The sequence below is a fragment of the Camelus ferus genome, chromosome 15 (genome assembly GCF_009834535.1).
Source record: "Camelus ferus isolate YT-003-E chromosome 15, BCGSAC_Cfer_1.0, whole genome shotgun sequence".
NCBI lineage: Eukaryota > Metazoa > Chordata > Mammalia > Artiodactyla > Camelidae > Camelus > Camelus ferus.
Window position 1 is genome coordinate 5,737,613 of NC_045710.1, and position 16,943 is coordinate 5,754,555.

General features: G+C 48.1%; 1 protein-coding gene across 5 annotated transcripts in view; it reads left to right on the top strand.

Annotated features, from left to right (window-relative positions):
• The window catches only part of ASAP2 (ArfGAP with SH3 domain, ankyrin repeat and PH domain 2), a 147,755-nt gene that overhangs the window by 71,266 nt on the left and 59,546 nt on the right, over positions 1–16,943 (top strand). For all 5 annotated transcript variants that reach the window (XM_032496988.1, XM_032496990.1, XM_032496987.1 and 2 more), the window contains 4 exons: positions 7,375–7,449; positions 9,307–9,356; positions 11,743–11,872; positions 15,601–15,686. In XM_032496988.1, the coding sequence (XP_032352879.1) occupies positions 7,375–7,449; positions 9,307–9,356; positions 11,743–11,872; positions 15,601–15,686 (341 nt within the window). The remainder of the gene's footprint in view (positions 1–7,374; positions 7,450–9,306; positions 9,357–11,742; positions 11,873–15,600; positions 15,687–16,943) is intronic.

A 16,943-nucleotide genomic window follows, 5' to 3' on the forward strand; every position in this document is an offset into this window, starting at 1 on the left:
CAGTTTGTGTTAAACACTGGAGCTCGGCGTGGGCTCCTCCGTCTCATTTTTAACTAAACAACCCTTCAGAGCAAGAACTGCTGCCCAAGAACCCGGCCTGGGAGCAGGTGTTCACGAGGACCCTGTGTGAGGCAGTGAGCAAGGCCGTGTGTGTGTGCATGCCTTAGACCTTGGGCGTGCTGTCACCAGCCCCTGGAAGAAGTCACCAAGAGTGAAGTGACCTAGATGGTTTCCCTTTGTAAAGTTTCCTCATACGTCTCTGACGAACTGCTTTGTGTGGCGGGAATAGAAGGAAATTCTTGACGCAGACAGCATCTGGGGGAGACCTGCCTTGCTCCGACTAGGGGGTGCGGGTGTATGACTGACCACTGCCCTCCTTGAAGGCCAGTCGTCTCTGGCAGCGGGGCGACAGAAAGCGCTCTGGCTTCACTCTCAGCTCAGCTCTGCTGCCACTTCGTTGTGGGATTTGGGGGCAAGGTGGGTGGCTCCACTCTCTCTCTCCGTTTCTGTAAAACAGGGATAATACCTGCTTCTCAGAGCAGTTGTAAGGCTCACATGCAATTACGTGGCCCTGTGCCAGTTGGTGATTTATTCAGTCCACATTTTCTAGGACCTTCTGCTTCTCCAAAAGATTTTCTGTCTGGATATTTATTCTTTCAGATAAGCTGCCTTTGGAAGGAACATAGAAAACTGTGCTTTGAACCTGCTGGGCGCGCGCCTGCCTCAGGGCCTTTGTGTTAGGAGTTCCCTCTGCCAGGAATGTCCCTCCACCAGGTTTTCACGGGGCTCATGGCCTCGTGGCCTCGCTTCCAACGAACTCTCCATGTCATCTTCTAAAAAGGCCTTCCTGATCACCATTTGAGAGTCCATCCCACAAGTCATCAGAGCAGCTTTATTTGTAAGGTTTGTAGTAGCCCCCAAGTTGGGAACCACTGGGAAGCCAGTCAGCAGGTGTCTGGATAAGCCAGACAGTGGAATCCTGTTCAGAAGGGAAAAGGAATGAGCCATCAATGCAACAACATGGATGGATCTCAAAGTAGGTATGAAGGAAGCAGGCAGAAAGGAATGCATGCCGTGTGATTCCACGTATAGCAAGTCCTAGAAAATGAGGATTATTCTGTGGTGGCGGAAACAGATGGTTGCCTGGGGCAGAGTGAGGAGCTGGGAAATAGGGATTGGAAAAGGACGCAAAGAAACTTCTGGGGGTGATGGATACGTTCACTGGCTAGATCCTGGCGATGGTTTCGTGGACTGTGTATACATCATAACTTATCAAATGGTGAACTTTAAGTTGTATATCAGTTATACCTTAAAGCTGCTTAATATTTTTTTTTAATCTGTTGGTCCAAACCATTGCTGTCCCACCAGAACTTTGTGCAGTGATGGAAGTGGTACATCTGCTGTATCTAGTATAAGAAGCAGCTACCACACGTGGCTACCGAGCCCTTAAAATATGGCTGAGAAACTCCGTTTTAAACTTGATTTAATTTTTAACCCATTTAAACTTGAGTGGGCACAGGTAGCTAGCATCTGTCTCGCTGGACCAGTGCAGGTGGAAAGCCTTACTGGCTACCATAGCAGCCCTGCAAAACCACCCACGCACACTCCTGGGTCCCAGGCTCCAGCTGCTGGAGACAAAGCTTCCGGCAGGTGACAGCTGTTTCCTGGGTACTTATCCTTGCTAATGCTGAAGCCTCTGCTAAGAGTGCCCTTAATTAAAGCAATGAGGTCCGAGGTCCTTTTGCAGCTCTCCGCCCTCTGACAAGGAGGTGCTGCTGGGGCTGTGCTGGTGTGACCAGGTGGTTTGCCCTTTTTTGAAGTCTTTATTTAACCCGTTTAACCCTGTGATTGAGCAGCATTTGCTCAAGTTAAAAAGAAGAGAAACTCAGCAGATCTCAGTGTTGTCTTTTCTCAAGTTTCTCATGAATTAGGCATTTTAAAATAAACTTAAGTGACACTGGTACGTTTCAGGTAAGGCTCTTTGGCCATGCTTTATATGTGGTCTTTTAAGGAAAAGCTGTCCCCAGAGAGAGTTGGACACTGTTAAGAGCTTTTGAGGAGAGCCCTGGGAAGACCTGTTCTTTTCCAGACTCGCGAGCCTGGAGCTAGGATTCTGCCCAGCGACTTTTCTGTTTTGAGTCTCTCTTCTCTGCTGTTCCTTAAAGACAGAGCCCTATGATGCGGGAATCCTGTCTAGTTCAGACTTCTGGACTGATCCCCAGGGCAGAGCCGGTGTACTCAGGACCAAAGTCAAGAAGGCAGCACTGGGGTTCCCAGGGATCAGGCTGGATCCAGGGTGGAGCTCTGGCTGGATCAGCAGCTGCTGATAACCAGTTACCGTGCCCCTGTGGGCAGGGAAGTGTTGAGGGGAAGATGGGAAAGATTTTTGAGAGTATGGAGGTAGCAAAGCTAGAATCCAGGAATTTTAAGACCGGAAAAAAAAAAAATTAGAAAGAACAACGTGGAAAGCTGGCCGTTGTCCTACTGCATCCCCCTACCCCCCCTACCCCTCCTTGTCCATCTTTGCTGGTCAGCGGTAACATTAGCACAACGAGGCTGTTCTGACCTCTGATAGCCCTGTCTGCCGCCTGCCCGACTGAATCATTCTGCTTGTCCTCCCGGGATCATAGACGTTTGACTATTACTGACTCTTGTCAGCCTTATCCATGTGAACCTGGGAAACGCGAAGACAGAGAAGGGAGGGTTGTTACTTTCAGGACTGCCTATTTGCTATTGGTATTAGATTCATACTTAATAGCAGTGATTAAGATTAATTATTTGTATTCACATTGTGCTTAGTTTTGGAAGGCCATTTTACTTAATTTACTTGTTTAAAGTCAATCAGAGCATAAGAGAAAGCCCAGTGCTTGCTTGGTGCTCAGGAAAATACCCTGGCTGGGTTACCCAGAGGTAATTTAATTCGTCCCTAGATCAGGACAATTTCATTACTCATGACCTGAGGCTGGGGTGCTGAGCACGAGCATGTGCAGGAATCTTTGGCTTGGTTTTCACCTCTTGTGGCCAGAACAGAGATGGTTCACTCAGCTGTGGGCCGAGGCTGCTGGGCGCCCCAGTGCAGTCAGAGGGAGGTCCAGAGCCCATCTTTCCCGCTGAAGGGCGCGTTCGCCGAGACAGCGCATCTGGGCTCCGGCGCCCGGTTCAGGGCCCAGGCGGAGACCAGGGCCAGTCATTTCCTGGATGCTCACCCTGAGTCAGCGTGGTCGTGTGCTGTGCTGATTACTGTGCAGGACCAGAGCAGGCCAGTGCAGAGGGCGGGCAGAGGCTGGTGCCCGAGCGTGGGAGCTTAATTAGCAAACCCACTGATGGTGATTCTGTGTATGTTCGCAACAGTTTCTTCAAAAAAAAAAAAAACCACAACCAAAAAACCAGCTTTATGAGGTATACTTTATGTATCATAAAATTCACCCATTTCAGTTATACAAGTCAGTGATTTCTAGCGGTAGCTTTACCAGTGGTGCAGCTATCACTGTAAATCAGTTTGGTGACATTTTCTTCCCCCCAGTTAGGTCCCTCTTGTCCTCTCACGGTTAATCCCCATTCCCAGCCCCAGCCCCAGGCAACCGCTAATTACTTTCTGGCTCTTTTGCAATAATTTAGCTAATTATTTTCTGATTAGAAAAGTAATAGTTTCTTATTTTAGATCATCTGAGTAACTCCAGGAAGAGAAGTGGACCAGAAGGAAGGCCAGCATCCCCTTAGTGGGACTCTCTTCTGGCTTTTCTTTTTAACTCTTATCTTCTGCTGCCCCCACTGCTCCGCTGGCTGGTGTGGTCCCACTTCTCCACTGTTCCTGTTGCCTGGATACGTTCTACCCCATCTTGGAAGACAGAAATTCTTCCTATCTTTGGAGGTCTATCTCACATAACCCCCAATTAGCAAAGATTTCCCTGCTGTCCACACTGAAAATAATTTTCTCTTCTCAGAAATTCCATGGTGTTTTATTTATGGCTCATAGAGTTTCCACTTGGCAGTTTATTTACTTAAATAAGTGCTTTATGTTCCCTGTTAAACAGTGAGTTGGTGAGGACTGGCGCTCTGTCTGAGGCGTCTTTGTCTCCTACACTCTTGGTACCCTCCAGCTTTATGTCCTGTTGCCCCCTAAGGGCCCCGTGCGCCTCCTTTGTGGCAGTCTTCACAGCTGTGACGGCTGTTTAATGTCATGCTCACCCTGTCCCGTGTCCAGGATGAAGGCACGCTAGTCCAGTGTGTTTGGATGCCCTAGATCTTCACTCTTGTTCACTTGAATGTTTTACTCTGGATACCGTAGCTTAGCTTACTTCTTCTTACCTAATGCCTGTCATCAGTTCCTGTTTGAATTAAATAGCAAATAGTCTTAAAATAGATGTGTAAACCAAGTTCTGGGTGAGGTTCTGTTCCCCGCTGCAGAGAACCTTGTTTTTGTCACTCACTCATGCATACACTCACACTTAATACACGTCTCATTAAAAACATGCTAGAGTTCTTCCTAGAAATACGACTTTCATCTGCAAGCATCTTCCTCCATTTCCCCCGACCCCACGTGTGTGTCTGAGCTGTTCTGGTACCTTTAGCTCGGCTGCCCACCCTGAGCGGCGCTTCCCCGCCCCTTTAGGTCATCCCTGCTGCCCCCGTTCTCGTGCCTTCTCCAAGATGGCACCACCTTGGCTCCTGTCTGGGCAGCATTCAGGACTGAATTGACCTGAGCCTCTGACCCCAGCCATGGCTCTGGGATCTTGTGGGACGAATGGATAGGGTCTCAAGGCTCAGGACCTGGGACAGTCACCTTCTGCCCAAGCCCAAGTCAGCCCGCCTGACTGCTCAGAGCCATAGCCACTGTTTCTTCCATCTGTGCAGAGTAAAACATGCTATGTGTGGTATGTCTTAGGCTTTTTGTTTAATTCTTGGTGTGTATGTATTTATCTTCCTCTGACACAGCAAGCATCGTGTTTATCTTTGTAGCCAACTTTACTGCTGTCTGTAAAACAGGCACTCAGTAAATACATGATGAATAAATTAATGAATTCACATATTTGTTAGATGATGTTTAAAGATTTAAAGCTACTAATGTATCTTTGGATCCTGTCACTTATGTATTAGATGCTCAGAAATATACTTAAGTAAACTGACTCATGCAGCCAGTGTTTATCGAGCGTCTGCTGTGGGCCAGGCTCTGTCCTGAGTTCTCCGGAGAATACAAAAACTTGACGTGACCCCTTAGGATTTACAGTGTAAGGCTTAGATGATTGCAGGGTAGAACCTGTCAAGTGCCTTAAGAAATTTTTTAAAAAGAAAACATTGGAGGATTTGGGGAGGGAGAGGTTGCTTCCTGATGAGAGATTGGGGATGTTAATGGAAAAAGTGGCATCTGAGTGAGTCCTGGTGGATGGGAAGGCTTTGAACAGTGGGAACCCGGGAAAGACAGCTCAGGATGGAGCAAATCAAGCACGAGCTTCGACGGGGAGCAGAGGACAGCGCAGACTTCCATTTGGCTGGATGTGGAGGTGGAAAGTGGCAAGTGAGGTTGGACTGGGAGGGTCCAGATGCGGGAGTGGTTGGGTCTTCAACAGGGACCCAATGCCAGATAAACCCAGCAGGGCTGCTGGGAGGGCGGGGGGGCTGAGGCTAGGGGTTGGTGGCTGGGGGAGCGTGGCCTCTGCCCAGAACAGGACAGTGAGGCCAGCCAAGGGGCAGCCCGGGGACAGAGGCAAGGAGAGGAGGACAGAGCAGGTGGGAGGGGGAGAGGGCACCCGAGGAGGTGGTGAGGGACGTCTCAAGAGTGAGCAGCCCACGGGAGCAGGGCGGCTGTGGGCGGCCTCAGGGGCCTCGCAGAGGGTGGAATGCGGTGGGGACCATCCTCCCTCGTGCTCACAGCCTCGTGCTCGCTCCCCGGGCTTATCCACCTTCACAGCCTTGTATTTGTCTCCGTTCCTTCCCGTCAGCCACAGGCCCTGGCCTTAAACTCAGCTCTTCAGTATTTAAAAATTTAACTCTTAAGGCTAATCCTGGCATGTCATAGATGATAATGCTGTGCCTCAGGACTGCCAGGAGTGTGACAAACGTTGATTTGCATCAGCCTAGGACAGAAGTTACCCCAAACAGGCGTTTCTGGAATGACAGTCATTAACTGACCATTTATTTGGCAGGACAGGTGGTTGTGTGGGCATTATTACACACCTTCCCAGGACTTTTCAAGTAAATTTCTTTCTCCATTTTGAAATGTAATATGCTGAATAGTGCACAGAAATCAGATCCCGTGTTGCCTTAAAAATTGTACCTGTAGTGAGTCTTCCCACTCAAGGTAATTCTATTAAAAATAAAATTTTCCTTTGCTTGATTGTAAGAAGGAACACATACAGTTCCAAAGTCCTTACTCCTGTCTTTCTCCTTTTATGGCCCCGTAATCTAGGTGCATGTCACCAAAAAGACACACGTACACAAGGCCCCAGCAGTGCCAAGCGGCACTCTCGCTGACTTAGGGAGTGGTCTGGGCCTGGGGGATGGGAAAGTAAATTCTCAGCTTATTTTCTTGATGGGGAGGGACTCTCGATGGGTAGGGTGGGAACCCGGGGAGTCTGTGCCTCAAGGTTCTTGCTGACTAGAGCTTTGTGTCTTTAAGTTGGCTCCAATCTGAATGGCCAGCGGGGACAGACTTGCTTGGTGTGCGTGTGTGTGCTCCCAGCGAGTCAGGAGGGTTTGGCTCTCTTCCATTTAATCCTTGGTGACAACTTGTTAAGCCAGTCTCTTGTCTTCTTGCTTCAGGGGGAAGAACAGGGGACCTCAGGGGCCCTTGTTTCGCCTTTTCTCGTTTATCTGCACCACCCCCCCCCCAACCAAAGACACGCATTTGGTTCTTTCCTTGTTCTCTCTCAACATTCACTCGTACACGTTCTCAGGAGACAGAAGCCGCCTTCGTTCTGTTTTCCCTTTTAGTTTCCCCCACTGGGGGCTATGCTAAGAGACGGGGGTCTGTGGGCCCTGAAACTGGCCAAAGCACAGCCCCCGGGCATCGGATGGAGCCATGAGTGAGAGTAGGAAGCGGGTGTGGCCTCCTGTTCCCGTATCTTTAAAGTGTCTTCATTGATTGTTTTGAAATATTTTGTCTTCATTGTAATGATTATGTTTCCACAGACTCCGTAGCTCACAGTCGAAGGTTATTATTATTGTGAAATATAGACTTTTCATTAGTTGTATCTTCATTTGTGAGGTGAAATCATGACAGAGAATCTGGGAATGAATGAGCTGTCATACTTGGGCTGGTCGGCTTTTAAGGGAAGTTTAATTATCACCAAGTGTTCTCTAATCTCCTTGCTATCCTCACTTGAGATTAAAAAGGAAATTGAGTAAGAATTTCTTTTTTCTGTTTTTGTCTTTTAGATTCAGAATATGAACAACATAATCTCCTTCCCTCTGGACAGTTTGCTGAAGGGGGACCTGAAAGGAGTGAAAGGGGTATGACATTAAAAGTCCTGCTCAGCGAGGAGCAGCATTCGCAGAACGTGGCATCAGGGTCACGCTGGCCCGTCCGGGCAGCCACCGCCTGGCGCCTTCTTCCTGGGGGTGTTTTGCCTCTGTCTCCTTGACTGGCCATCTTGCACCACCTTTCAGCCCTAACAGTGGAGACTGTGGCCCTTCTGGTTGTCCTGCTGGTGCTCTGAGTGTGGGACGGGGAGGAGGCAATGAAGGGAGAGAAACAGCTCTTTTGGAAATTGTAACATTTTGGGCTCTGCCAGTTAAACAGGGAAACGTATGGAGAGAAGTCTGGTGTTCATCCAGTGTGTCCCTGACGGACCACTCAGGGAGGATCCTTGTGAGGATGCAGGTTCCCGGTGGGGGAATCTGCACCAGTAACGCACCTGTCCTCTGGCATGTCCCTGATGGACCACTGGGGGAGGCTCCTTGCGAGGATGCAGCTCCCAGTGGAACCAGTAAGGCCCCTGTCCTCCACCGGGCGCTGGCCGTTGAGGCTTTGCCCTGCTCGCACGGACACATGAGCCATGAGCTGTTTCCCGAGCGTGTGAGTGCAGGACAGTCCAGGCTCGAGCCTGTATGGGTGCCGGGTGCTGAGCACTGGGGCACTTGTGTGCGTCACTTCCACAAGCAGACGTGCAAGGTGACGGGGAGATGACTGTGCCCCAGTTCTCAGGGACCGAGTTCTTCGATTGGAGCGACACGTGATCCCTGGTCGCATCTGGCACATCTAGAAGCCCATCCTGGTGGATACCAGGGGCCCTGCAGAGAGACCCCTCAGTCTCTCCTTCACAGACTGTGCCGGGGGAGCTGTTGGGGCGGAGAAGGCGGGGCCCGGTGAGCCGTTAGTCCACCGGGGAACGTTACTCACCGTCCCCTTGGGGCCCAGAGAACATGCCAGATGAGTTAGCCAGAAAAGCAGCAGGAGGGAAGGGCACACGAGATAGAGGGAGGTTATGCACGTATGCAGAAGCGTGACGCAGCCCTGTGCAGGCGGCTGTCAGTGTAGCTCAAGGCCATGGTCGGAGGAGGTGCGGGAAGAGATGAGGCTTACGGGTGGGCAGGGCCCCGCCTGTTCGTGGAGACCTCAGATGCCAGGCTGTGGGGCTTAGGCCTTGTCATGAGGCCAGTGAAGAGTCAAAAAAAAAAAAAAATCCCCACAAAAGAAGTGTTTTCTCTCCCAAAAGAAGCCTGTTAAAGGGAGCATCGATAGGTGGGAACCATTTGATAGACTTTCTAGTGTCTCAGTACATTTTTGAGCCAGGCTTTATCAGAGAACCTGAGGTCCTAAGTTCCAGACAGAATAGTGGAATCAGGAGACCTCAGGAGAAGGTGAATGGCTTTTATATTCCTGTGGGTTAGGGGCCTGAATCAAGGGTACATGTGTTGAGATTCTGGTATTAATAGAAAAAAATCAAAATCCCTTTCTTTTAGAGAGATATACTAAAATGCTTACAGATTAAATGTCACATCTTTCTGGATTTAATTTCAGGATAATCATAGGGCAGAGTGCAGGGTGTAAGTGAAGCAAAATGGGCTGTGAGTTAAATACTTGTTATAAGTAGCTCATGGGTTTATTATACAATTCTCTCCCCATTTCTCTGTGTGCATTTGGTGTATTCTATAATGAAAAATTTTAAAGAGAAAGAAAAGAAAGGAAATGCCACCACTCGCCTAATTAAAAGCCCATCCTGTAAGATTTTTATTTTTCATGGGGTCACGTATGTCATTTTATTCAGATATTAATGCTCCTTTCAGGGCTGGTCTAAGGATTAGTAAGTTTATCTTGCCCAGAAGTTAATGATTAGTCCTGTTTAATTTATGCCTCTCTGTTTACAGGATCTGAAAAAGCCTTTTGATAAAGCTTGGAAGGACTATGAAACAAAAATGTGAGTGGTTTCATTTTAAAAAATAAGTGTAGGTGATTTGAGATTTCAATTTTAAATGGAGCTTTTATTGCGTAAAGGTATTGTCTAAATAAACCTTAATCCAGGAAAGAACTCACCCCAAACTGTGTTGCTGTGGTTTGTTACGATGCCAGGTGCTTTCACACCTGGTGTGATGTAAACTCTTTAACAGGGCTTTCGCCTCATTCCTCCTTGAGGATGGCTACAGAGCGTTGCGTTCAGGAAGGCTGATTGACTGCCGTGGGCTGACGTCAGGCGGTTGTTGTAACGTTTCTGATCACAGCTTCTTATTTCTAGAATGGAGAGGATCGAGCTGGCTAGAATTGGGCTAGCGACCATGGGGACAGTGGTTTCAATTATTTTAAATATTTGAGAAATAGAAAATATTTTTAAATGCCTCGTGTTTGCTATATAGTTGTTGTACACTGGGTAATAATGTAGAGTTTTCTGAGTGGAAATAGAACCTTTCTATGAATCCATCTGGTAAAGTTAGAATTGTTAAGAAGAAAGCCTTTTCAGACATAGCAAGTGCTTCATTGGGTTTGTTTTTACCAGCCATGGGTATCTGTTCCAAGTGGTGAAGGATCACAGAGCTCAAACCAAGGAATACGAGACCTTTGGGACTCATCCCTTCCCGGAAATCTTAAGTTCCCATGCTCCAAATTCTGGAGTTACAACAAAGGCCGACATTTGTATGTAAGCATAGGTAGAGTGTTAACCCAGAATACTTCGAAGGTCTGCTCAGCCCGGAGAGGCTCCAGACTTGCTGCCCCTGGCTGGCTAGCATCCTTCACCTGTGTCAGTTCAGTGCAGTAAATGAGGAAAGGGTCCACGTTCCTGCGTTACAGGTGGGAAACCTTGGCATTTTGCCGCTGGTCAGCCGTAAGAGACAGGCTGAGCCAAGGGCTGGCCATGGGTCTGCTGGCTTCATTCAGCCACTGTTGCTGCCACCCTCAAGGCCTTAGGGGAAATGCTTCTGTGCGTTTATGAACCAGCAACGAGAGGGTTTCTAAAGAGGGGTTTTGGTTCTGAAAGGAAAAGGTTTGAAGGGGAAAGAGATCAAGTTCTGTAAAATCAAGACACACATAAATACAGTGGGGACAGAATTACTCACAAAATCCCAGAATCTGAGACCCAAAGAGCAGCACCATTTAAAACTCAAAAGTAATTCTGGGATAAAAATTAAAAAGTAACTCTGCCCATTAATATATGTGATATTGATTTGTCCGGAGAGGCCCTGGATATGGAGCAGACAGGTTTAAGACATATTTAAAATTCCTGGCCTGGAGTCCTATACCTGAGCATTATGAGAGTGACCGATGTCTGGCCGTGTCTTGATCCCTCTGAGGGGGTGGCGGGGGGAGCCTTGGAGTTGTGTGGTTGTCCCCAGGATCTCAGGGGCCTCCAGTCACACTCCCCACCTCCTCCTCGGTGCATGAAGCCATTTAACAACATCCCCACCAAATGGTCACCTTTTTTTTAATGTTCTCACTCACCCACCCGTTCAAGTTGTGGAACATCTACTGTTGCCCAGTGCTGTGCTTCAAGATAAAAAACAAGGATCAGAAACTAGATTTCTTGCCTCTTCTTAAATACCCCCTCCCCGAGTGATGGGGACGCTGGCCCCAAAGTAACCCATTTCTTAGAAAGTTGTTCAGCTTTCTAGGAAATGCTGCCTTACGTTATGCAACGTCTGCCCTGAGGCACGGCGGGGAAGTCTGCTCCCTTCTCTTTGGGCAACCTTCATGTTTTTGAGTGCTTTCTGTGGCTTTTATTTAGTCTTCTTTTCTCCAAAATAGAAACCCAGTTACAAGTTCAAGCCCTTCTTAACTGATGTGATTCATGGCTGCCTCTCGCCCTGGTCACGTGTCTCGCGATGTGCACCAGGGTCGGCTCGCACCCTGCCCCGCACACTTGACTAACAGTTGAGCATAAGATAAACACGGAAAGGGGGACAAAGCTTGCAAACGGAAAACGTCACTTGTCTTATTCTGCAGGATGAGCCCTGTCTGAGTCATGACATTGCTAGCGAGGAGGAGGCGGCATGAAGAGGGGTGGGGAGGGTGCTGGAGGAGAACCAGGAGGTCGGGCTGCCCCTGGCCACCCTGCGGCCACTCGGACCAGAGTGCTGTCCCTAAAGGAAACCTCAGGGGCACAACCTCCCCTCACCCAGGCCAGGCGCAGCGTAGGTGCTTTGGAAGCATTTGATGAGTAGATACGCCACAAAAAGGGCCAAGATTGGCATTTTCCTCCCCAGTGGGTTAGAGGCCGTCCGGCAAGCACTTGTCTCCAGGCCGGAGGCTGGGATCACGGCGAGGCCGTGCTGTCCGGAGGTGTCTTGAGGTCTTCTTGCTTCTTTCCCACGTAGAACCAAGATAGAGAAGGAGAAGAAGGAGCACGCCAAGCTGCATGGGATGATCCGCACGGAGATAAGCGGGGCCGAGATCGCGGAGGAGATGGAGAAGGAGCGCCGGTTCTTCCAGCTGCAGATGTGCGAGGTGGGCTGCCTGCCCCGGGGCTGCCGAGGGAACACCGAACACCTCACTGGAAGCTAGCTAGACTACTCCCCCCTTAGTGGTTTTTGATGAGGGGTATGGGTTCCCTTGTACCAGTGGAATCCAAGCCGAGGAGGGGCAGTGAGATGTCACCTGTGGTCCCCCCACTGTGAGCCTTGAGAGCTGGTTCTGGGAAGCCAAGCCACCTGCCCCTGGAAGTGCTGCCACTCCAGTTCCACCTGCTCACAGTGGGGATGCTCATCAAGCCAGAGGCCCAGGTGCCCAGGGGAGGCCCTCTGTGCGCTCCACCTGCAGCCTGAGGCCTTGCCTTGGGGAGGGGAAGGTGGCAGAAACTCAAAACGTTTCTCTACTGGAGGCTTAGGGATGGAAAGCATCGAAGGCCAGTCATGCAGGCCTCTGCTTCCAGCCTTTTTCCACCTTGCTTGCGAGTCTGTAGAAACAGCTTGTGGAAGCAGTTCCCCACCTCTGCCTGAGAGCTCGCTCCTCCTGGCGGTGACGGCAAAGCCCCTTGTGCACAGGGGCATCTGTTTCCCCCCGTGGCTGCGCAGACTTATGTCCTAAGTGTGCACGACGCAGGGCGCTATTTGTGACATGTGCTGAGACCGCGTTCGGCCGGCTCTTGAGTCCCTGTAAGCGTCAACAGCGAAGCTAATCGTAAGGCACCTTTTGATTTTGGAATGTTTGTTTATTTGTTAATTATAGCAGGAGCTTAGTCTTTATAGATGCATATCTTAGGAGTGTATTTAAATCAGTTTTTATTTTCAGAGCAAACTCCTAAGCAATAAGCAGAGAGTCAGTCCCAGGGGTCTAGGCTCTCACATTTGTCTAATTGGACAGCCGCTCCCACTCTCTTATGGTTTCTATTTGCAGGGGATTTCCCCCCAGCCTTTTCTTTCAGCCTATGTGTATCTTTGGATCTAAAGTGTATATTTCCTGTAGACAATCTGTATTTGGGTCGGTTATTTTTTTTTTAATCTAGTCTGACAACCTCTGCCTTTTGATGGGATTGTTAAATCATCCACATTTGTTGTTACTGTTGATGTGGTTGGATTTATGTCTGTTCTTGTGGTGTTTTTTTTAATGTCTTATGTCTTTTTTATTCCTCTGTCCCTCCTTTGCTGCTTTGTTTTTCATTACATGAATATTTAGAAAGTTAATTAAGCTCAAAGAGATTGAGTGGATGTTTTTATACAAATGCTGTTTTTAGAAACAGACACACATAAAATACCTGCCCTGGCCTGTTTCACGTGGTGTCGGAGAAACCAGCCTGGAAGTAGGAGGCAGGGACAAGGAGACCGCTGTGTGTTACACAAACACAGCGTGTTGGTTTTGTTCAGTCGGGGTAAAATTAAGTAATAGTGTTTCACAGAGAGTGGGTTTTGAAAGTGTGTGTGTGTGAGTTCAGGCTGTGCTCTCTTCTGGGCTAATAAGGAGGGAGTCTGTTGACTAAACTCTACAGGAAGGACTGCTTATTAAAGGACGTTCAGTGACTGTGAGACTCAGCCAGCATGTTACTGGCTTTTCCTGGAAGTGAAGGGTGCCGGTTCCAGCCTCAGCAGTCTCATTGCTTTCTGGGGTGTGCACCCAGCACGAGGGGTTTTTCCTCGGCTGGGTGAGTAGGTTGTGTGGACTCGTAGGGTGGTTTATCTCATTAGAGATACGTTGTCTAGCCAATGCCTCTAAGTCATACCTGCAGGCCATCTGTGGGGTGGGTCCCCAAACGGCTGTCGGGCCCCAGTCTGTGCCGAGCGTCACGGGTCCCTGCCTCTGCAGAGCTGCAGGCCAGTGGGGTCAGGCGCTGAGTGCAGGTGCGGAAGCAGGGGTGGGGTGGGCCGGTGGTGGGGGTGGAGTTCCCAGAGGAGGGCACGTCTGATGAAGGATGTAGACATTGGCCAAACAGACCTGGGCTGGAGAGGGCGAGAGGGGGGCATCTGAAAAGCAGATCCCGAGAACCTCACGCCCTGGAGTGAATGGATGGTCGCAGTTAAAATCACTCAATTGTCCAACTGTTTGCTCAAACTGAAGTTCTCAAGTTTTGTAAATGCTTGATGTTGTTTAGGTGTTTAAATTTTTAGTTGCCTAGTACCTACTATAGAAAAGCGACTTTCAGGTGTTTATTTTAAAGCTGTGGGACTTACTCTTCAGAAGGAATTTTACAAAGAACTTCGGTATGCCAAATAGTAATACAGAACTTTTGTGAATCAAGAAGGTATGAGAGACCTGCTCTTGCTTTTTTATGATTATAAAAATATGAGCTTTAAAAAATTGGTCAGTATATATGTGTGTGTGTGCATGTATGTACTGTATGTGCTTACATATAAAAGACATTAAAAGTCACCCCAAATTGTACTTACTGAAAGATGACCGCTTTGCCCTCTAGTTCAGCGTCTTTCAGGTGTCCCTAGTCTGCATACACAAAAACAGTTGTAGAAACAGGGTCACCTGCTGCTGCTGCTTCGTAGCCTGATCATTTTACTCACTGCTGTGCCCCAGACTTCCTTCCGTGTCAGAAAGTCTCTGCTTTGTTGGCCTGAAGGCCGCATGGCATTTTTTTGTATGGGTGCCCCGTACTTTAATTCCCCATTCATTCTGTTTGGGTTGCTGCCATTTTTCACTTTTACAAACAGCTCTGCAGTGAACCTCCTTTTCTATTCATCTTTGTAAACGTTTGTGATTATCTTCTTATGATAAGTTCCAGTAAGTAGAATTTCTAGGTCAAGGGTACGTACATTTTAATGTTTGACGTGTGGCCAAGCGTCTTAATTAACCATTTAACCATTTTGATACTTTACCAAACATCTTACTCAGTTAATGAATAAGCACCAAAAAGGGGGGCGATGCGGACAGAAAGGCCACTGGTGCAGGCCGGGGGAAAGTTGTCGTGGCCTCTTCAGAGCAGCTTCCCTCCCGGGCCTGGGCTGCCCAGCCCGCCCGGAAGGACCTTGAGCGCGAGTTGCCAGGTGACAGCGGAGATGCCTGTGGTCAGCGGAGGTCTGCAGCTCTTTCGGGGCATTCGGTCTTTAGGGTGACATGTTCTCAGGGTCGTTTATACCCTGTCCCAACAGTGGAGGGGAGAGGGAATTTATGAAGTCTGTGTTCTGTGTCGTCTTTTAGCAAAGAACAAATGTATTTCCTGATGCTTGTTTTGTGGGTCCCTGGGGCTTCCTGATGCCTTAGTGGTTGTGAATGAATTCTCCAAGTTAAAAATGGCTTTCATTTATTTGAATTTAAAATATGATTTTTTATGGCAATCACAGTTTTTTTAAATGTCTTAGTACGAGACACATGGAGCAAAGTCTCAACTTCAGAAGATTAGCAGTTAGTGTCTAGATGATGACCTGCTGAAAGAAAGGGGCCTGGGACAGAATATGCAGGCAGGAACGTTCAAGGTGCTTAGAAAGCCCTTGATCCTAACCGTCCTCCGTCTTCTGTGCAGCTAGGGTGACAGTTTCTCCTCACTGGGCGAGATAGAATGTTGTATTACTTGGAGTTCTGGGTGCTTGAAGGTAAGCGTTTAATTACCTGTATGTCAGATAATTCACACGGCACAAAAGCTAAAAGAAACATTTAGGCAAATGGTGTTTAGAAAATATTAAGCACCTGCCATGAGCTCTACCCAGTACAGTGTCGGAGAAGTGGGAGAGGGGATCTGTCCTCAGAAGCTCATATTCTGCTTGTTATCTGTGACATTTCTTGTTTTTTTTTTACAGTATCTGCTGAAGGTCAATGAAATTAAGATTAAAAAGGGAGTGGATTTACTTCAGAATCTGATCAAATATTTTCATGCCCAATGCAAGTAAGTTATGATGTTATTTCTTTGTTACGATGTTATTTCAGATGTTTCTCTCTTTATGGCAACCTCTGGGAGATCTGTAGTATCGTGCTGAAAGTAAACACTTACTTAGAATCCGTAGGAAAAGGAATGAAACAGGGATACGTGCTATATAACATGGATGAACCTTGGAAACATGTTAAGTGAAAGAAGCCAGAAACCAAAGGCCGCAGACTGGAGGATTCCAGTTAATCGAAAGGTCAGGAACAGGCAGATCCACAGAGACAGAAAGCAGAGGAGTGGGGAGGGCGAATTACTGCTGATGGGCAATGGAAATATTCTGGAATTAGACTGGGCTGATGATTACCCAACTGTATGAATATGCTAAAAAGCACTGGACTGTGCACTTTTAAAGGGTGAGTCTTATGGTTGGAGAATATCTCAAAAACTAAAAGTAATATAAAAATCTAATTATCAAATATACTTATTTTTGCTTTTTTTAATAAAAAGGCAAACTGGTTTGATTCTCAGATGTTTTTTATTTGTTAAAAGGGGAATGGGATTGTGTTAATGCAGTGTCTTAAATTAAAAGAGCAGGGAGGGTATAACTCGGTGGTAGAGTGTGCACTTAGCATGCATGAGGTCCTGGGTTCAATCCCTGGTACCTCCATCAAAATAAGTAAATAAACCTAATTACCCCCCAAAAAATAAAAAATAAATAAATAAAAAGAATTACTTCCATATATACTTACCCTGTAAAGCAAATGACAGTGCTGAGCAAAGGGGGCTGTACGTGGAACAGAAGAAGAAACTTCCACTTTCAGGGCTGTTCAGGTACTCAACTTCGCCGTGTCCGCCAGCCCCTCACAACCTGGGCCTCGTCCCTCGGCCTGATTGCCTTTCTACTCCCCTCCTCCTTCTGCTCCCAGACCCCCAGGTGCTACTAGAAACAGGCCGCGGACTCATTCACTGCCTTTGTTGAGAGCGTGCTGGGTGTCAGGCACCGTCCTGGATGCTGGGGACCCGGTGATGTACGTCACGGGCGCAGTTCCTGCTGGAATCAAGCGGGGCTTAGGCCGGCACGCTTACCATCAGACGTTTGACAAAGTGTCCCGGAGCAGAGGAGACTAAGGAAGAGTATAATAATAGAAGGACCAAATTTAGACAGAGGTTGAGGGCAGAGATATTTTTCTTTTTTCTGTTTTGTTCCTTGCTGGGTTTTCTGGCAGCCAGAACAAAGTACCTGACACGCGGTTGGTACTCAGTTCTTGAATCAGCTGC